At 37.8% G+C, this 23,331-nt stretch overlaps 1 protein-coding gene across 1 annotated transcript in view; it reads left to right on the plus strand.

Annotated features, from left to right (window-relative positions):
* Positions 1 to 11,829, plus strand: part of RASGRF2 (Ras protein specific guanine nucleotide releasing factor 2) — a 1,933,635-nt gene extending 1,921,806 nt beyond the window's left edge. The window contains exon 27 of the mRNA XM_044064238.1: positions 9,316 to 11,829. Within this exon, the coding sequence (XP_043920173.1) occupies positions 9,316 to 9,408 (93 nt within the window). The 3' untranslated portion in view covers positions 9,409 to 11,829. The remainder of the gene's footprint in view (positions 1 to 9,315) is intronic.
* Positions 11,830 to 23,331: the final 11,502 nt, after the last annotated feature.

The raw sequence follows: 23,331 nt of genomic DNA on the forward strand, positions 1-23,331 counted from the left end.
CAATGTAATCAAAACCTAACTGTCACAGAACTAGCCTTCTTATAACCTACCTACCTTTGTAATCTCTTCTTTATTAATTCCTGGGTCTTTTTCTTCCTTGTTACCCTCCATGACTCCATCTGTTGCTGTACATCCCACCCTTCCCTCTTTCTTCCCCACATTCAATACATAGCTTCATGACAGCAATTCAAGATAGAAGCAATCCACAGTGGGAAGAGAAACCACAAAACTGTAATTTTTCAGCTAACCATCAAGGAAACTTACTGTAATGCTTTAAGAGCATGTTTGTGGGAAGGCCTCACCCCCACCCCCCAGTTCTGGGGCATTTACCATTCACTCTCGGCTACTTATACATATTATAACATTACTATATCCCTGATAAGGAGAATTCTCTGGGATATGCAGTTGACTAACACATTACTCAAAGTTTTGTGACTGCAGTTTTGAGTGTCAGTTAGTAATGTCTTGAAATTCTGCCTGGAACCTCACCAAACTGTATGCCACTTCAATGATCTGTATGTAATAAATGAACAAACTTTATTATACTGTAACATTCATAAATGACAAAATTATTTCAACAATACATAATTTTAGCTTTAACAGACAAAAATCAGTATTATCCCAAGATCCCCACATAGGCACAAGTGAGGCTGTGTTCCTCACTCCTCTTCCTCTTCTAAATATACTAACTTTGAGGGTCATATACTAGCCTGGGTGTAATGAGAAACTTATTCCAATGAAACACAAGAAAACAAATGGCAAAATCCCAAAGAATAAAGCACCATGCCTGGAACAACAAATTAATTTATTGTAAAGTACTTTTTGTCCATACTAGTCGAACTTCATCAGATACCTGATGAAGTTCGACTATTTGGTGTGGACGAAAAGCGCTTTATAATAAATTAATTTGTTGTTCCAGGTGTGGTGCCTTATTCTTTGAGATTTTGTAATGAGAAACTTCCTGCCTTCACAATTCCACAGTCCTACTATTTGCAATGGTTTTACTTCAACTAAATATGAGAATTAATTAAAAAAATCATCTGTTCTTATTTTGAGTGCATCTTGTAAAGTCATATACAAAAAGCTGCAGTGGTACAGCAGTAGCATTGTTGCCTCACAGCAAGAGGTTCTCCTGTTCGATTCTCGGCTGGAGTGCTTTCTGTGTGGAGTCTGTATGTCCTCCCTGCGGTTGAGTGGCCTCTGAAAGACATGTGTGAATGGGCATCCCTTCACTGAAGGTTGGGCATTGGGCTGGCAACTTGGCACCATAAAAATCTACTGCCAGTCATTAGCAGACTAGAGTTCCGCTGTTGCGACCCCTAACCAGGAAAAGCTGAAAAGTCATATACAGACCTTCCATATGTAGTTGTACCTCTTCCATTTTTGTGCATGACTAGATATCTTCCCTTCTTTATTGTTACCACTTCTGGACTTCTTTTACTTTTCATCAAGAATGGAAATGCCTTTCCCTTCATTGTACCCTTAAGCATACGCTTCTGTTGAATCTATCATCTACTTTATTTATTTTCATTTTATTTAATTATTCTTTGTTTTCCTCCAGTTTTTTTCTCCATTTTCTTCTATTTCTTCCCAGAGATCTTGTAAGTCCTTAGGAATCATCATTTTTTACCTTTTTCATTCCCTTTCCTTACATTTTCATTCTATAACTTTAGTTTCAAACCACAGTATCACTCTACCCAGTAGATATCAAAAAAGGCCTAATTAAGTTATGATCATGACACAGCTGCAAAAGATTAATAATGGTGATAATACAAGTATCTTAATACATCTAAATTTGTTTTGAAAATTGTTAGTTCATAGTTCTCCTTCCAGTCACTGCCCAATAATGCTTATATATTTTGTGATCTGAAACTTGTGCATCTTCCCTCTTTCCAGTCTTCCTATCAAAAATATAACACCCAAAGTATCCACTCATTGAAAAGATAACTGGCTTCCTTTACTAGATTTTTCTTTATCAAGATTTTATTATTTTGTAGCCTAACTTAGCCTCCAAACCTCCTGTTACTCATCTTTCTCATTTCTGTTCTTTCTTGATCTAAAATTGAAATCACAGGCCTTAATCTTCCTTTCTATACCTCCAAAATCATATTAGTTTGTTAAAAATCTGCATTTCTTTCAGAAGAGCTAATGCATAAATATAACAAAGATTGACTTTTTCTCCTTTCCTTTCTATATCCAGATGCAATGCTTTGCTTGTGTCTGTAATAAAACATGTGTTTATAACTTTTGCTTTGTTTTATAACTTTTGTCATCATCATCATCATCATCATCATCATCAGAAGCAACACCCTTATTCACATTTTTATAGCATGATCCCTCAGTAGCATGATCCCTCAGTTCAGAGTTACATTTCTACATTCTTCAACAGTCATGCCCAACTGTCACAGGTCTTTTTCATGCAGTCCATTCATCTCCTGTCTGGACATCCTCACCTCCTCTTGCCCTCTTCTTTTTTCTCTCTCAAATCTGATTTTCCAGTTTGCATTTCACTTTTCTGCAGATGTAAACAGACCAACTCAATTGATTCTTCTGCATCTTCTCTGCAAATGGGGCTACTTAAGCTTTCCCTCTGATGTTCATACTTCTTCATTTGTCCCACACTGTATCCTACTCTCATCCCATGCAATACATGTCTATCACCTCAAGCTTTCTCAGCTACTCTGCTTCCACTGCTCAGGTTTATGTGCCATACAGAAACAATCATTACACCACTGTTCTGTTCATCTTACTTTTAGATTTTTTGGGGGGTATTCTTCTGTTACTCTGTATTCCAGATACTTTGTGCCAGTTGACTGCAGCACCTCTGAGTCTAGCATTGACCTCCTCATTCAGACCTTCTTTCTCAAACATATCTCCCAGGTATTTAAAACGTTTAATTTGCTCAACTATTTTCTCTTCTATAAAACAAAAAAGCTGGACTGTACGCTAAAACCACACCTTTTATTCACAAAATACAATCCAGTTAAGTGTTTTTTGTTTAGCCTGGTGGCTAAACTTCATCAGACAAATTACTATACACCATTCCTTTCTTAAGTAACATGCAAATTACATTTTAACCAATTATTCAATTTATAAATAATCACTAGTTTATAGTGAATACTCTCGCCTTAAATTAAAAGAATTTAAAAAGCATATCTACATCTAAGACCATACAAAACAAATGTCTATCAATAAACCATTCTAAACATTAATAAAACTTAAACCTTGATTTATATATATTCAGCATACACCAATGTCCAACCCTTAGGAATAACTTTTAAATGTTGTGTACGACTCTAATAGAAACAATTACCTACCATCAGTCATGGAACATAAACCAGATAAAAACTTATAGGGCTGAAGCTAAAATTACAAATTAAAATCAATAATTCAACATAAATAACTAGCCCTATATTATACAATATTGTACAGAAATTGACATCATAAAAACTTCACAAACATTAATATGTGACAAGAATGATAATATTATTCAAGCACACAAGTAGACCTATAGTGAACTGTTATCTCAATAACCTTTTAAGTTTTAATACACATGATATTGAACAAAAATCATTCAATCCTGGGTATGAGTAAGAGTTCAACCTAAGTTGCCACATTAATTCTAGTTTTTCAAGTAATAAACTAATAGGGCCTCCTCGATTGTCTGGTTTTACACTATCGATTTCTCGGAATTTAAAAGAATGTCCCCTCTGCTCCATTGTGTGTCTTGCCAAAGCACTACTTATTTTGTTCTTATTTATATAATAGGTGTGTTCATACACCCTCTCTTTAAATTTCCAATTGGTCTTGCCAATGTAGAAGGCTGGGCACAGTTGACACTGTGTTAAATACACTATGGATTTTGAATTGCAATTAAATTTATCCCTAGTACAGAATGTTTGACCCCTAATAGTAAATTTGGTCCCTGTATCGATGTGTCTACATTGATTGCAAGCATCACATCTGTAAGTTCCAGGGTTACACTTTAAAATGTTTTTATTTCTCTCCATCATGTTTTTCAAATTATATCCTTTCCTAAATATGATACATGGCAGGTCACCCACCTTGTCTTGTATTTCTTTCTCCATCCTAAATAGCTCCCAGTTTTTACATAATATTCGTCTTATTTCCTGAGAATCTATATTAAAAGTAATGATTAGGCTAAGGGGATACTTCATATCTGACTTCACGGTCTCCAAAGTGTGTTCAAAAATGTTTCCTTGGTCGCCATCTGAATTATCCCTATTCAACAATGGTTGCTCTACAGAGCTAGCTGTATTAGTGGTAATGGTAATCTTTCCCCTTAATACTGGGTTGTGATAACCACAAATCTGTTTAGTTTTAAGCTCAATAATTAACTTGGTGACTAGTTGGTTTGGGTAACCTCTTTGTAAGAACATCTGTTTGAGGTTGTTACACTCATCCTCAAAGTCCTCCCATTCAGTCACCATTCTTGCTGCCCATACCAGCTGTCCCTTAACCACAGTCTTCTTCTGGTGTAAAGCTTGGCTGCTGGTATAGTGCAGGAAGGGGTTAGAATAAGTTTATTTCCAGTAGATCAGGGCTATGTATTTATTATTTATTCGATCTTTACTCAGATCGATGTCCAAATAGGATATATTGCCTGTATGAAAATGGCTAGTAAATTTTAAAAAGGACGTAGATGTGTTAAATGCATTAACTAATCTGATAGCCAAATCTTCCTCTCCTTTTATAATCATAAAGATATCATTCAGAAAGTGGGTGTAAAAGTAAATGTTGTCATGGATGGGTTCTTCGTTTAAGATGGTATGCTTTTCCCAATGGGCCAAAACTAAATTGGCAAAACTACCGCCACATGGGGACCCCATCGCCCCTCCCACTTTCTGTAAATAATATTCATTGTTGAACATGATGTAATTATTAGATAAAACGATATCTAGTAGTTATTCTATAAGCCTAATCTCATCATTTGGTGCCCCTCTCAATTTCATATAGTCCATAACACATTCGATGCCTGTCTCATGTGGAATGACTGTATATAAATCACAGACATCTACAGTTAAAAAGTTGTATTGGCTCATGTAATCAAGTTCATCGATGTTAGCAAGGAATGACCATGAGTCTTTACAAATTTGGGTCTCTTCTTGAATGTATTTTTTAATATGGAGTTGATAAATTTAGCACATGAGTAACTAATTGATTGTCTCACATCTACTAATGCATGCATAGGTGGGTTATTCAAGTTCTTATGAATTTTGGGCACCCCAAACAATACTGATGTCCTAGACGATAGTATTGACAAAAAGTTATAAACATTAATGTCAGTCAGAGAATCCGTAAACAAGTCATCAAGGTACATACGTATCCTGTTTTAAGCTGTATTAACTTTGTTTAAACTAACTTTAATATAAGCTTCACTCTCAAGGACACTGACCATTTTTTCTTTATACTTTTCTAAGTGCATAACAACCAATCCGTCACCTTTATCCGGTTTCATAACCCGGACAGGTTGCAGTTTAAATTTAGTTAATTCTTCATTTTCTACCCTACTTAAGTTCATTTTAGGTTTTTTCTTTTAGCTGTTTCACTACAAAAGCTCTTAAATCCATTTCACACATCTTTTCAAAGAGTGTGAGTGTAGGATGTACAGGGGGGTTAAATGTACTAGCAATACGCAATGGTCGTTCCACTACACTCTCATTGTTGCCAAATAACAAGCACAGATTCAATTTCCTAATGTATATTTTAAAGTTCGACAACAAGTTAGACAACTCCATTGGTCTAGAAGGTACAAATGTTAGCCCTTTAGCAAAAACTTGCACAAGAGCAGAGTCAATGTCCAAGTCAGTATAATTGTAGATTTTAAAGTCATTCTCTTTGTTTAAGATAATCTTACAAGTTTGCATATCATCAGTATTACTCACGTAATTCTATCCAGTCTCTTCACCTAAATACCCTATCACCTCTTGCCTTTGTTGTTCCTCCGAGTGTTGTGAACCCGTTGGTTTCCATGTTGTTGTTGCTGCTACATTTGTTTCCTGGGTTTGTGAAAATTTTGATTATTAGAATTACTCATGTTCTCTTGTGTGTGCTTGCTTTCATTTTGTATGTTATCCTCAGTGTAGTGGGGCTCTGTTTGTTGGTTGAGTAGCGGTCTACTTGCGTTAAGACGTGGTGACATATTCCGTACAGTATTCCCATTACATCTATTAATGTGATTGAGTGTACCTTGATGATTCCCTCCAATCACATTCCATGTTTGAGCTGGAGGGGCGTTTGGGTAGGCTACCCCATTGTTGTAGTCTTTCTGATCTCTCTGTAGTTTTTTATGCTTTGTTTCCTTCAATTTAAGTATTTGCTGATTGATACTCGTGAATGTCCAGTTATATTCATACTGATATCTCAGGTAGTCAAAATCATTTTTGATGTCAGTGTCCAATACATTCACTTCTGTTGTCAAGTTGTCGATCCACAACTGGTAATGATTAGACATCAGTTGTAATAATTCAAGACCATGCTTGTTGAACAATTTAATGAGTTCCAAGTGAAAGCCAGAACCAGTTTCTAACCCCATAGGGTATTGCCATGATCATAACCCCTTTGGCACAATCTCATCTTTTAAACACTCTTTGAAATAATTGATTTCTAGTTGTAGTTTACGAATTTTAAGCAGCTTGTAGTCCAAAAGTTTAAATTTTTCCACTATATTTTTGTTGGTAATTCTTCCAACCGGTAGTCCCTGAACATTACTAGTGTCTACACTACTCAAATTAGGCTGGTCATTCAACCATGCATTAAGGTCAGGGGTTCCAATAAGTCCCAAGGAGTTACTTGGTGGAGTAGAGCTTTTCTGCAACTGTGGCTGTCCCAGTTCACTCGTTTTGTGACTTGGGTGCAGTGAAACACCAGTACTGGACTCTCCATTTTCTCTATGAGGCAGTTGAAGTCCATAACTGAAGGTAAAATTAGACATATCCCTGGTGTCCGATACGTTCATTGTAGTTTGTGTAAACGTATCCATACGAGCAGTCAAATCCTCTACCCGTTGGCTCAACATAACAATCAAGGCTGTGAGATTCCCAGCTTCTTCCTGTGTTTGCTGAGACGACAGAAGAACAGGCGAGGAGTGTGGTTGTGCGTTCTGTCCTGTGGGATCCATACTACCAAATAAAGACACACAAATAAAACTGGAGAAAAAACAAAAAAGCTGGACTGTACGCTAAAACCAAACTGTTTATTCACAAAACACAATCCAGTTAAGCACTTTTTGTTTAGCCCGGTGGCTAAACTTCATCAGACAAATTACTATACAGCATTCCTTTCTTAAGTAACGTGTAAATTACATTTAACCAATTATTCAATTTATAAATAATCACTAGTTTATAGTGAATATTCTTGCCTTAAATTAAAACAATTTAAATAGCATATCTACATCTAAGGCCATACAAAACAAATGTCTATCAATAAACCATTCTAAACATTAATAAAACTTAAACCTTGATTTATATATATTCAGCATACACCAATGTTCAATCCTTAGGAATAACTTTTAAATGTTGTCGACAACTCTAATAGAAACAATTACCTACCATCAGTTATGGAATATAAAGCACATAAGAAACTTATAGGGCTGAAGCTAAAATTACAAATTAAAATCAATAATTCAACATAAATAACTAGCCCTATATTGTACAATATTGTACAAAAATTGACATCATAAAAACTTCACAAACATTAGTATGTGACAAGAATGATAATATTATTCAAGCACACAAGTAGACCTATAGTGAACTGTTATCTCAATAAACTTTTAAGTTTTAATACACATGATATTGAACAAAAATCATTCAGTCCTGGGTATGAGTAAGAGTTCAACCTAAGTTGCCATATTAATTCATTCTAGTTTTTGTAGTTTTAGTTTTAGTTTTTCAAGTAATAAACTAATAGGGCCTCATGGATTGTCTGGTTTTACGCTATCGATTACTCGGAATTTAAATCTTTTTAAATTTCGAGTAATCGATAGCGTAAAACCAGACAATCAAGGCAGCCCTATTCATTTACTACTTTAAAAACTAGAATTAATGTGGTAACTTAGGTTGAACTCTTACTCATGCCCAGGATTGAATGATTTTTGTTCAATATCATGTGTATTAAAACTTAGAACTGCGGTGGTGGTGCTGCGGTAGCATTGTCGCCTCATAGCAAGAAGTTGTCCCGTTCGATTCTCAGCTAGACCGTCTTCTGTGTGGAGGCATACGTGAATGGGGCATTCCTTCATTGAAGGTTGTGCATCAGGGCTGGTAACTCGGTACGTAAAAATCCACTACCAATCATTAGCAGACCGGAGTTCCACTGTGGCGACCCCTAACCGGGAAAAGCCGAAAGACAAAACATCATGTGTATTAAAACTTAAAAGTTTATTGAGATAACAGTTCACTATAGGTGAACTGTTATCTCAATAAACTTTTAAGTTTTAATACAAATTATGTTGTGTATTAAAACTTAAAAGTTTATTGAGATAACAGTTCACTATAGGTCTACTTGTGTGTTTGAATAATATTATCATTCTTGTCACATATTAATGTTTGTGAAGTTTTTATGATGTCAATTTTTGTACAATATTGTACAATATAGGGCTAGTTATTTATGTTGAATTATTGATTTTAATTTGTAATTTTAGCTTCAGCCCTATAAGTTTTTTATGTGCTTTATATTCCATGACTGATGGTAGGTAATTGTTTCTATTAGAGTCGTACACAACATTTAAAAGTTATTCCCAAGGGATGGACATTGGTGTATGCTGAATATATATATAGAATGGTTTATTGAAATCCCTTTAACGCATGTGTTGGGGAGTCCATTTGGAGGAAAGGGTGATTATTTCTTTGAGGGGGAATGTGTGCATGCAGGGGTGTCTGAATGTGTTTGTGGGACTAAGTGGGAGTTCATGTGAGTGCATGTGTTCGTGTGTGTGTGTGTGTGTGTGTGTGTGTGTGTGTGTGTGTGTGTGTGTGTGTGTGTGTGTGGTGGGTGCAACTTATGCTGTGATGAACTGTTAAGTTGTGAGACATATTAAAGCATAAACAAAAAACACTAATGCCAGCACTAGAGTTCAGGCACTGAGGGTGATGCCATTTATGAAGATGGAAGTATGAGAAAGTGAAAAGGGTCTTGGTTTAAATCTTTTCAAACCTTGATGTACATATTTGTATAAGATCTACTAAACATTCAGGTCTTACCTAATTCTTTTGTTCATTTTTTCTAAACACTACATATGAAGCAGTCTTGACAGGTTTCTGACTGGTTGCATTTTTAATATCTTGTTTCTTGCAGGTCACTCAGTACTTGCTTGACAAATCACTCATAATGGATGACGACACTCTGTATGAGCTTTCCTTGAAAATTGAGCCAAGGCTTCCTGCATGAGATCATGTATTTTCCTGTGACTACAGAGTGCTGCAGTACAGTGAAGAAAATTATGCATTATCAGGCCCTCTAAATAAAGTGAAGTGAAAAGCTGTGGGAAGAAACAGAGGATTTTCTTCAGCAAGAAAGCTCGAGTCCTGGATGCATAAGCATGGTGTGAAAACAGATGTCATAAGTGAGGTGAAAGGTGAAATGCTTCTAATCCGAGTTATTAGGCAATAGTTTGCAAAAGGGATAATGCTGCAAATATCTGGTGTGGATGTTAAAGATGGGATAAAGAGATAGGAGACATGCTTTGTAACAGAAGTAATGTAGTAATAAAGAAAGACAATTATCAGTCAGCAAATGTTAAACATAGTGATTGACTAGGCTCCATGCATATGTCCAGTATTTGTTAGCAAACAATTTGGAAAAAAGGTAAACAATGAAAAAGTGGAAACTAATTCTTTGAATAATAATGACTTATGGAAGTAGGGTTTTGGCAACTGTATTTCCGCAACAGCAGATCACTTGACACCTCTGTATGGTTTTGCAGTCTTGTTTACAACAAATTAAAAAGTTCTGAGTATTACATTAGCATGATGCTTTCCAACAACAACCCCATTATTTGATACTCTGCTTGCATAAAAGTCATACTGTGTACTCCTGCATAGATTGCGCCTGTCTGGATGTGTTGTTAGAAATCCCTTGTGGTACTGAAATGGGTCAGATTCATGTCATATCATTTTAGTATTGTCCTTTGATACTGCTAGATATGTGTGCATGTGTGTGTGTTGAACCAGTCTACAAAACGTCTGCAAATAATTTATTACAGCATGCACAGAACATGATAATACTGTAAAAGATTACATATTATGCAGTGTAGTGGCGACTACATTGGATTAAGTGCCCTTTATTTTCCAGCTGTCACTAGCAGGTAAACAACAGAGGGCTACATGATTACTTCTTTACCTTCCTTAACTTTGTTCCCTCAGGGAGACAGTACTGCTTTACTCACACTTGATACCTGTCTGAATCCATTTGCTTGTGTTAATTATACTTGCAGAGTATATTTGTTTTAAGATGAAGCCTAACTTGCTAAGTTCTGATTCCTTTTCAGTTGCTTCAGATATATCCCTGTTAGATGTCTGAAATTCCAGCAGTATGCATGCAGATTCTTTTGTTGAGCATGAACGGGAAAAGTATCTTGGACAGTTCCACCGTTACTTGTCAAGCACTTTCATGATAATTATTTGTACATATATACTTACATGTATTTGTGAAAGATATTGACTGTATATAAATGTAAACTTTATGGAAGATGTCCTGTAACACTTGAAATTACCATATCCACTAGTCTGTGAAAGCATTTGAAATGCTAACTTTTCATAGTGTTATGCTAACACATAGAACTATCCCAAGGAATTATTGTCCTCTAATTTCATATTGCATTCCAAGTTATCTTCTAATTTAGTTGATTTAGAGGATACAGCGATAGTCCCTAGACCTTAGCAAAGTAGCTATGTCATAATTTATGGTGATACCTCTGATACTTCCAGCCTACCCTCCTGGCATTGGGTCTACACTGAGCATTTGGCAGATTTAGTAAGACTATCACAGTTGTTTCAGGCATAATATTGTGTCTGTTCGGCAATGTGTTATACAGCCTATATACATTGTCAGAGTACTGTGCAAGAGAACACTTTGATTGAATGCCACAGCGCCACCTAATGGTTCATACCATTAACTTCCTAAAGTCCACCCACATTCAAGCTATAAAACACAAAAGGGTTATGCTGAAGAATTGAAGCACAGACCAAGGTTTGATATAAAAATATGTCATTAATCTTTCTGCTGCTATAAAAAATGTACAATATACATATGCAATGGAATAAACCCAGACATAGTGTTCAGAAGCAACAAGGAGGGTATGTTTTTCAATTTAGGAGGTTCATGATTAACAAAGTATTTATTAAAGGAAAATATTCTCTTGGTGCAATAAATTATCTCAGTGACAAATTGTTAATGTTTTGTTATAGGTACTATTCAACCAAGTATTTTAAAATTTTAAGGCAGGCAAGCTAATGTTGCACATTTCCATTAAGCTGATAAGCAGTAAAAATGTTTGAAAGTCAGACGGAAGATTTGTTATGTGAAAACAGTAGCATGGATTAGCATGGATTTCATTTCATCAACCTGTACAAGCACACACATTCTTACAGTTAGCTGTCTGATTCAGAAGACAAACATAAATGTAAGAGTTTACTCTGGACATATAAGGTGAGACATGGTTGTGCTTGATAAGCTGAAACTGTTGTATAAATGTCTGAAACTTGCATTATTTGGACAGATAAAAGTTGATCCGTTTTAAAAAGTTTGATTTGTCGATTATTATTATTTTGTGTATATTAAGACACAGTAAAAGTTGAAAAAAAAAATGAAGTGACCAATGTTGTTATTTTTTATCTACTTTACAGGGATGGGGTTATCTATGTCTTCTCCAAACCTAGTATAATAAATGCCACAGTTTTACGGAAAGATACAAAACATTAGTCATTGCACAGACGTACATCACCGGTGGCTTGTGTGAGAATGTTTCTATTGTCTTGAAACACATATGTGCACTGCCACAGGAATGTTATAAGGTAAAGAGCACAAAATATGTACACTGGGTTTATTACTGACAGAGTGGAAACTCCCAAAGGTGACTGCAGTGCTGGTTTTAGTCTGTTTTTCTATTAGTCCTAATTAGAGAAAGCTAATTCCTCCATATGCAGAAAACCAGAAGAATAATATTTGTGAGAATTTATAAAGGGTAGTTCTCTCTTTTTTGTTTAGTCTATATTGTCTGTTTGTCACTGACTGTCTCTACATATTCTTCTTTTCCTAGTCTTAGTGTCATACCTTTTAAATACCATGATTTTGCTCAATTTTTTGTCCTGTTCATAGTAAAATTTTTGATTTTCTGGTAAATCACTGAGAATTACAGTCAGTTAGCCATACCAGATATTAAGGGCTGGATTCCAAAATAAAGTTGTGGACAGGACAGCACACAAAAGGAAGATGTCATCACACCAGCAGCAGACTCGATTAGATAATGTATGTTAAACAAGACCAAGTAGTTTTCTACTCAGTGTAGGATAATTACAGATTCCATGCACATCTGCCAGATTCCAAAACACAAAGGGTGTTCCCAACGCAACTTAAATGTGACAAAGTACTTCGCTGACTACTCTCTGAAACACTCAGTGGAGGCATATCTGCTTTATCTTAATGCCATTATGTTCCATAGATTCATAGGAAATCCTGTAGAATCCACCAACCTTACTTAAAAAAATGCAACCAGGATTTATTTAATGCACTACAACAGGCTGCAGTACTGCCAGCCATACTAGAGCATGATCTGCAAATGTGCCCCACAAGGCAGCCAGCTGGGCATCAAGCCAGGCTACAGTTAAGCCAGCTCTCTGACCAGGAAATAATAGATAGGTACAGATTAGACAGAGAGCTGGTGCAGGCTTTGTGTAGGATTTATGCTCCCCACAAGCATGTTCATTGTCCAAGGCATAACCCAATATCAAAAGAAGCAGAAGTGTGTCTGAGTCTAGGTATATTGGCCTCTGGGACATTTCAGAGGCATATTGGAGATACTGGAAGGGCACCCCAGACAACTGGCAGTTGCATCCTCTCATGTTCTCAGGCAGTAGCGTACACTAATATGGATAATTATATTCATTTCCTAACAGCACTCATGGAGTGAAGAACTGCCGTGCAATAGTTCTATTCCATAGCCAATTCTCCCAGTTTACTTGTTGCAATGTACTGCATACATGTCCCAATTAAAATCCCAGCTGTACGTGATGTTGAATGTTACATCAATAGAAAGGGGTGGCCATCATTCAATTGTGGGGTGGAGTTCTCAGCAGATGGCCTCATTACCAATATCATGGCAACACCCCCCATAGTGCACCTGATGCTACAATATGGAGGGAAAGGAGTCTAAAATCCATTTTCCAACATGGTGAAATATTTGTGGAACTACTACTTGGTAAGTACAGCACCACAGCTATGATGTAATCAGAATCCACACATGTCAGCATTAAGCATGAGAACAATGTATGTATCATCTCCTTCCCACAAAAAAGGTGACTGTGATCTACTGGGGCCTTGGCTAATGACGCCATACAGAACCCCATCAACTCCTGCTGAGGTTGCATACAAAAACGTGCACACTGTGACATGAAACACCATCAAGGATGTGTTTGCCTTGCTAAAAGCAAGATTCAGATGTCTAGAAACATTTGGGGTGCACTATAAAACATACAAGAAAAGACATTACAGATGGTTACCATGTGTGTCATGCTACACAACATGATAACAGCAAAACACGGCGAGATGTCAGCCACAGGTATGGGTGACCTAGCACAAGAACCCCAGATGTCTGATGATAACATATCAGAACTGCCACAGGATAATCAGGAGGACACAGGGGTAAGAAGAAATAAGCATGGAAGACAGAGTATGGAATCATTTGTCCTAGCTCAGGCAATACATTAGAGTATGACACACTTTTGTGTCATGACAAGCCACAGGTACAGAAGTACACAGACTAAACAGTAAATTTCACATGTTTCCAACATCAGCAGCACAGGGCATGATTACTGGAAAGAAACCATTGGTTGTCCACATTGAACATCATACATAACAGAAGCCTAAGGTATACCAGTAAGAACATATACAGGACACTCATAGGAAACATCAATGCAGGAAAACTCTCTGCAAGGTACATCACCAAAAAGGACCACACTGGCACATATATGGGATGCAGAAAGTGTGCACACCAGAAGGTGTCATTGGACAGGTAGAATATCATCATACAGATAAACAGCATAGAATGGTACCCCTAACACAGCCACTAACTCAAGAAATCTAAGCCCATGAAGTGTATGGGAATATATAAGCAAAGATGTTCCCCAAAACAGGGGCAATGCATTAATACTGATACATCACACACAGCATTGTGTGATGTGCAGCAGTGTGTTACAAAAGAATAAAACTGATTCAGCAGCATGAGTAATTACAAACATCCCAAGGACCAGCCAAAAAGAAAATAAACACAAGCAAGCATCACACCACATGCCTGCCATGGGATGTCACACTGAAAGCAATGCTACAATGCACAGGTCATTGCATCAGTCACAGTGACTACATAACTTACATGAAACTTGCATAAGTGTTGGGGATACAATATATATATATGCATATATATATATATATATATATATATATATATATATATATATATATATATATGGGTCTACTTTGTTTGATAGAAAACACATATCACTGAAACTCATTTTGTTGAAGCCTTATTTCACTGAAAGTCAGTTGCCAGAGCACAATTCACTGAAAGCTTACCTCATTGAAAACTCATTTGACTGAAACTCAGTTCATCTAATCAGGTATATGCCCTGTTCCCCCTTGTAGTGCTATCCTGGAGTTAGTATATATAGTAAGGGGGGTGGGGGCACAGCCGCCCACATTGGTGGGTGTGGGGATCTTAGACCCCCCACCTATTTTAAATGTAAACCATAGACATGGATTCTTACAAGTCAAATGAATAATTCTTTCAGGAAAATAATGTATACCCAAAATATATGACAGGCTACACCCCCCCACAAGTCAATATGTGGGGCTGTGCCCCCCACCCCCCACCCCCCAACTATATATACTAACTCTACAATTGCAATACAGTGGGGAACAGGGCATATATCTGTTTAAATGAAATGAGTTTCAGTCAAATGTGTTTTCAGTGAAGTGAGCTTTCAATGAATTGTGCTCAGGGAATTAATTTTCAGTGAAATGAGGCTTCAACGAAATGAGTTTCAGTGAAATATGTTTTCTGTCAAACAAAGTAGACCTACACATATATATATATATATATATATATGTGTGTGTGTGTGTGTGTGTGTGTGTGTGTGTGTGTGTGTGTGTGTGTGTGTGCAGAATCAGTGAGATATGGGAAGGCACACATGGAAACTGCATGTCAGCATAGGGATTGAAGATGGAAACAGGTACACAGAAATTCAGTAATTGCTGAAGTTGAGGCATGTGCAGTACCATATTAAAGTGAAATAAGTGACATGGGTATGCATACAGAGGCATACATGTGCATGCAGGAATGGCAAACAACAAGGAAATGTGTAACGTAGTAATCAGTGATTGATTGCTAGCTTGTAAAGACTCCAGGCCATTAGCCTAGTACACACCTATTCCAAAGATGACATTCTATTAACCATGTAAATATCTGCTATACATCCACTAGGAAGTGATGCAAATATGAAAGCATGACTTCACCTATAGCATTACTGTCATCAATATCTGCAAAAACATATACCATTGACAAAGTACTACTCATATCACAACTTCAAGCTAGTCACCTAGGTCAGATAAATGATCAGAAAAAAACGTGTGGCATCAGACATTTGAAAAACCATCTTTAAATTAATTAGGCATTGGTCAGCACTGCAGTCACCATTGCCACAGGGTCAGAATGACACAACAGAACACACATTGTGTTAACTATCAGTCTAGGGCACCCACACTAATGGATCACGCTGTGGTCCTGCCCACTTCTGCCACATCTAGAAACCCTCATCCCACTGTGCTATACTGAGAACTAGATGTGATGACACTAGCATTCTGGGACACAGTGTGTGTAGGAGCATGAGTGTGATGTCATAGTCTGGACATGGCTCACAGCTGAGTGACCAACAGCAGATGTGCATACACGTTGTAGTTCAGACACTGATGTCCAAGGGCCATGTGTGTGTGTCTACTGAGACGGGGTCTGCCTCTCTCCCCTGAATGTAATCCATTTAGTACAGTTAGGGCACATAATGCACAGTTCATACTATGACATTGTTCTACTCCAGCATAACAAGACTTTCAACAGAGCATGTAACATATAGCACACTGTCATGCTGTGTACCCAGTGTTGCCATGATCTGTCCACGTCTGCTCTTCTAACCTTCATGTAACAATTTCAGCTGGTATGCTACACAATCATTTGCACTGGAAAATGCATGCAGGTCAAATCGATGATGTTGCTGTGAATGTTCATAATCCTGTAATAATAGGTGGAGACCCTCTGGCATGCATCCATGTTCATCAGCTACACTCCTATGTGTAGACAATGGGCAGTATTGGTCTGTTGTGGGGAAGAGTCACCATCATTACCAAACTCTGCTTGGGACAGTGAGTTGCAGTCATCATCAAGGTCCATCATCTGATGTCTAGCCATAGCATACTCCATAACAGAGGCTACACCATGATCCACATGGCCATCCCATTCCAGGTCAGACAATAAAACCAATGCAATGGCCTATGTGCCATGGGTTGTGCTACCATAGGCACATTACATCCCAGCTCTGGATCAGTGGATGGGCTACTGGAGGAGGCAGGCAGTGGAAGTGCTACTAAAAGAGACAAATGACACATCACATACCTTCACAGAAATCAAATGATGTAGCACAGTGCTGAAATATGGGACAACTATATGACTACAATGCTAATGATGGTGTAGACTTACAAGGACATCATAGTTGTGGGTAGTTCAGGGACCCTAGACAACAGATATATGACATGTAAGTTACATATCAAACAAATATGACAAGTGAGGGTAACAAACATACAGAAACCTATCTGACATGTCCTCTTGTGACTCCATTGCAGAAGGTGGAGGTTGAAATGTCATTGTCATGTGAAAAGATAGACACAGAAGTATCATCTTTAAGCACATACTAGGTGTCCTGTAGCATTCCACCTAAGGTATAACATACAGCAAATAAGATAGACACATAATGGATGGGTGAGGATGTTGTGCAGATTGCAGATGTACAAGGTAGGTGAACAAGACCATAATAGTCATGAAGGGCACAGATGTGATTATGAATAGTGAAATGTAGTAAACAGATACACTACCTTACCAGGTGTGTCTTCCCTGTTTGATGAGCATATCATCTGTCATAATGCTGATCTAGTAGTATACAAAGGCACACAAACATCAACATGTGAGCATGCTCTACAGTCAAGACTGGAGGCAGAGGCAAAGAACAAATATGTATCATGCTAACAGGATAGGGAGACACTTGTGTAACAAATGGTGCACGTCAGCCAGATGTACCTATGTCTGGAGCAAGACAACGTGAATAGCATGCGTCAAGGTGTGCTAAAAAGTGCTGCATTATATCAACAAGATGTATAACCTTACCTGGTCTGTCTGCATGTGTGGCTTCCAGACACATGTTTTTGATGATGTGTCTGTTGGTTAAAATGGTGCACAAACATCAACATGTCAGTACACTCCACAGTCGTGGCAGAAGGCAGAGGCACAAAAAAAAATATGGATTACACTAACAGTGTACGAAAACATGTGACATGTGTTGCTCCTTTGCAGATGTTGAGGGACCTATGAAACTGAAAAAAAGAGTATTATGTATGTATTGTGTTGGTAAGATAACAAGCTGTGACACTTACATTGTGCATCCACATCAGGTGTGTTTCCACATTCACTGTGCATTTCTGCTGCTGGAATATGAATATAACAATACAGTAATATTTGTGAATTAAAATTATTTAATGAGAAATTATGTGTGCTGCAGTGATTGGGAAAGTAGGGCATACCTGTACATCCTTGAACACCTGCTTCAATACCTCCCCAACATATCTGACGATTCAGACTACTTGTATGATGTGAGGACAGGAATACCATTATTGAATCCAGGGAGGTAAGGGTGGCCCACCTCCAGTGGCATTCCTCGCCGTCTCATAATGGAGAGTCTATTGGCTCCATGGAGAAATATGTCATTGCTGACAGGTCTCCCTGGATCTATTTTACCATCCACAGCATCGATCATGTTTCTAAGGTCCATCCATACTTGATTCCTCCAGACAGTATTGCCGTCCATCTAAGAACATTGCAACCATGCTGGCACAGAGCCTTGATTATAATTTCATTCTTTCTGTGTGAGAAATTGTTTCCTGTAGTTCTGACTTGACATCTAGAACACAGGGTGATATGCACATTAGACTTTATATAGGAGATCACATATTGACATGATAATGTTAAAGGCATATGTCAGTTGAACTGCTCGTCTCTCATTTGCTGTGCAAAGCTGTGCAAAACAATCCAGTTCATCTATAACACTGGTATGTACAGATAATCAGAGTGAAAATGAAAAGCATCTCTAAATATTTAATCCATACAGTGTAACATCATCATCATATCTATCAATCCATTTGACAAGTTTGTATAAGTCATAGGTAGGATTTGAACCCTTGTCAGTAGATATTACAACAGGTAAGGACCAAACACCTAACCAATGTACCACAAACCCAGTACTATAGCAGCTGTATTGCCACAACATGCACATATAAACAGAAAGAGCATGTGTACCTAAAGAATGTTGGATGCTTGTCATATACAGCCGCAGTCAGTGACACACATCATAGCAAATGTTACTATCATTATGTGGTATGCAGCACATACAACAGAAATTATATAGAAACAAAAAGCATATTAGAATGAACTGTTATGCAGTCATGGCTAGCTATCAACGCAATAAAGAATAAGATTTCAAAGCCATCCTCATGTTACCTCTATCAGATTGAATGTATTAACAATTACTACTATATTACTAAGCATCAGAGAGTATCTGCAAATTAGGCAGAGAACATACAACTTATAGAAATCCTAGTAAGTCACCATCATCTATAAACATACCATAGACATTACAAGTTACGCAGAAATAACTACAGATATATTTTCATTCCACCTGTATCGATAGTTCACCAGGGCTGTGTCCTTTTCATACATAGCTGCATATGAGGATGACCTCTGTATTGATATGGTTTAATTCTACCCCTTCCTTCATGCAGCAGATTGTAATGCAGACAATTAAAAAAACGACTGAAAACATGTATAAGTTGATTTATACTGATTAATGATAACACAGGTATGTGATAATAGCCATCTATTCCACCACAACAAAGCCAGCAGGTGTCAGCTTACCTTTGAAGCTGGCTGTAAATCAGCTGTACCTTAAAGTGAGCTTAGCTATGCATACCCAGCTTGTAAGTGACATTTGCACCATACATAGTTAATGAGGTTCATTAAGATTCAATGTTTTGGAATCACATTTGTGAACATTAACATAAGTTCTCAAATTTCAGTGCAGTAACCAATAGCTCAGCGTAAGTATAAGATGCTCAGCACAACTACCCAATGGGTATCATTAAAGTGGAATATCTGAAACACTTGCCTGATGGCCTCCAATAGTCAGCTGTCATCCTATATGTGCAAGCTTTAAAGTGTAATATTGATACATTTACTGCTCATACCATTGCTACCTGCAAACTAAATGGGACGGCAGTTAGTATTTTTCAACAAGTTGCAACTGCAATAGGTAGAATGTCAGCAGACAGGAGGCTTTGGCATGTCTGCGCTTTGGACTGGACCAAGTAGGAGACCACCCAGATACTCACTGTCTATGCTGGACATAAGCAGAGAATGTGCCCATGACCTAGGAACTTCTCAATGATCAATATATTGGTTTGTGAGGCAGCACCAGAGATAGAGTGTGATCTTATGGATTGGCATGTTGGTCCACCACTGCTATGATGTCCTGCATTGTAGGAAAGCAAAGGAACTATACAGGAGGATCTCAGAGGTCCGACACTAGCCAGCAGATGCCTACTAAGCCATACCTTAACACCTACATTATCATATATGTAATTAGTAAGCACTCATTAAAGCAACCATTAGCATATCAATGCATTCTGAGGCTATCTGAAACTACGCTGGGACAGTGTACACATTATGAAGGATTTTTGTTTATGACTGTGCATTCATATGGAATTCACACATATAACTACTACTGATATTCCATCATATCTGATGTTGTAATCAATAATGAATGTTGATGTCCCTTAGCTTGAATGGTTAAGCAAAATGGCAAAGTGACTGTTGATTGTCTATGTGTGGGTTCCAATCCTATTGTAGCCTACTTTTTTTAAATATTGGTGGTATTTATGTAACATTGCACATCACAGATGGAAGACCTATGGTTGTTTGGCAGCTTGTACAGTAGAGTTATTTACACATCAAGCATGGCCATAGTTCACCGATGCCTACAGCACTTAGGCTGCGGATGATTATGTATGTCTCCATTATCCACAAAGCTTCTAGAAGTATCATACAATATACATCTGTATGTATGAATGCTGAATAATACATATATTACTAAGCTCTACATAATAAAAAATATAACATTATTTTAATATCCATGTTTGTTCTAAACACTTTCATAAATATCAGACCAATGCAGGTCAGCATAACTGAAATATATTTCAGGTTGTCAAACAAAATGCAAAAATCAAGAAGTGTGGATCTGTAATCCTTATTCTGTCTTATGGCTGTAGGTTTACTACTGTATGTGGAGACGTGTGGTATTAAATCACACAGTTGTGCACTAAAGCCATTAATGGTTTATTCTTTTTCAAAATCACCACCTAATGTTTATTTTTGCAAACTATGATGGCTAAACCTAGTTGTTATAAGGTGGCCAAATGCATATTCTGTCAGTATTTAATACAGTTTTATAACATTAACAGAAGTCAGATGCCTGTTAGCTCAAACAGTTTAGTTGTAGGCCAATGTGAGAGTTTCATGAATATGTATAGGTTTGAATGTCAGTGTAGTCTATTTTGGATGCTATTCTGTCATTTCATCATTTCATCTCTAACAATAGATATGGGAGACCTATACTTGGTTGTTAAGTCATGCAGTACAGAATTTTACACATGTAGCATGGCAATGGTGCATTGATGCCCGTAGCACTTAGGCCACAGATGACTACATATATCTCTCTGTTATTCACAAAGTTTCCAGAAACATCATACTTCTGTTAATAAAGACGTATGTACAAATGCTGTGTAATATATATATATGTTTCCTATACAGTTTGGATTAGACAATATTGTGTTACAACCCATTAGTTTTTTACATCGACTGACTTGCTACCTAAATTACAAATGTATGTACTAAATCCCACAGATGAACTGTAATTCCTTTAATGTGTATTAATGAGTTTCAAGAGTAGTCACATCGTGTACTGAAAACGATGGCACTTGGAACTCTGAAGCATTACATTTGTTTGTTATTGCTGTGGGCGATGTGCTGACATGCACTCACAATTGCTTACGTTTGTTGTTCAAATGCACAGCACATGGCAGAATTTGTATTTTTCTTTTACTTGTTATGTAATATACTAAGCCAGCCTCACATTTTATTGTGTGTAATTCTTCCTTGCATATTCATATAGGTGAGTATTTTTAATAGGTTCATAGGTTCATAGGTTGGTACTAGGCTATCGGCCCTTGGGCCTATACAAGCCTAGCCATAACAATTCCCTGGATATTTCTTCCCACAATATTTACTTCCCTGGACCCCTGTCTAGCAGAGTGACTGACGTGATCTCCCATCCAATCGTCAAGGTTCCTTTTGATGAGGACCAAGGAGGTGCTCTGCTTGACATATATGGGCAGTCTATTCCAGAGTATGGGGAGTCTCTGGGTCAGGAACCTATCCCTACAGCATGTTTTGTTCATTGTGATGACAAGGTTTAGATCCCTGGAGCATGTGGCTTTGAAGGATTGGGATTTCTTTAAGTGGAGCATGTTGCAACAGCTCAGGGTTTGACATGGCCTTGTATGTTAAGCAGAGATCATCTCTGAGTAGACAATATGCAACAAAGTATAGCTGGAGTTTTTTTTAAACAGTCAGCATAGGGCATCTGCTTTAGGCCTGTGATTCTTTTAGTGAGGTATTTCTGTGGCCTTTTCAGCTGTTGCAGATGTCTTGTGAGGTACATACCAAACAGGGCATTGTACTCTATAATGGGTCTAATGAGGGATGAGTACAGTGGGACAATGACCTCCTTTTTTCTGGATGAAAAGCCCTTAGTGATGAGGTGTGCCACATAGAAGGATTTCCTGACTGTTGTGGCGATGTGGTTATTGAAGGTGAGACCACTGACCACCTGTGTCCCTAGGTCTCTCATCACACTTTCAGTAGTTAGTGTACTGCCACCTATGTGGTAATTCATGGGTACATGTTTTTTCCCAAAGGGGATAACTATACATTTCTTGGCATTAAGCTTGAGCTCATAGCTCTGGCATGAAGTATCTGTTTCTGTAAGGCTCTTTTGTAGAATATCCACATAATTTGAGGATTCAATAATGGCTCCCAGTTTGCAGTCATCTGGGAACTTTGTTAGCCAGAGTCCCTTAGTATTGGCCTGTACTTCAGAGAAGTAGATGCCAAACAAGAGCGGCCCCAGGACTGAACCCTGAGGTACTCCACTTGTCACTTGTCTGGAGCTGGATTTGGAGTCAGCTACTTTTACAGTCTGGGTTCTGTCAGTAAGCCAGTTGGTAACCCATCAAGTGATGTAGGGATTTATGCCCAGCTTAGTAAGTTTATCTATGATTCCAGAGTTGGGGATGGTGTTGAAGGCCTTGGTGAGGTCCAGATAGTCTGTATGGACCATCTTACCCTCGTCCACAGCTCTGGAGACTGGTTTGAAGAAGTCAGTCAGGTTCAGGAGTCAAGATCAACCCTTCATGAACCCACACTGGGTGGGGTCCAGTGTTTGAAGGTTGCCAGTGTCTTTTTTTTTTATAAGTTCCATGATAATGCATTCCATGTCTTGCAGATCAGGCACGTCAGACTGATGGGACGGTAGTTTCTAGGATCCAAGGTGGATCCCCCCCTTGTTGAGTGGGATAACTGCAGCTGTGCACCACTCAGTGGGCACAAAGCCTGAAGTGAGGCTATGATTAAGCATGACACTTAGGTGAGGTGCCAGGTGCAAACCATGCGAG

The sequence above is a fragment of the Protopterus annectens genome, chromosome 2.part2 (genome assembly GCF_019279795.1).
Source record: "Protopterus annectens isolate FY-2018-M chromosome 2.part2, PAN1.0, whole genome shotgun sequence".
Classification (NCBI taxonomy): Eukaryota; Metazoa; Chordata; order Ceratodontiformes; family Protopteridae; genus Protopterus; species Protopterus annectens.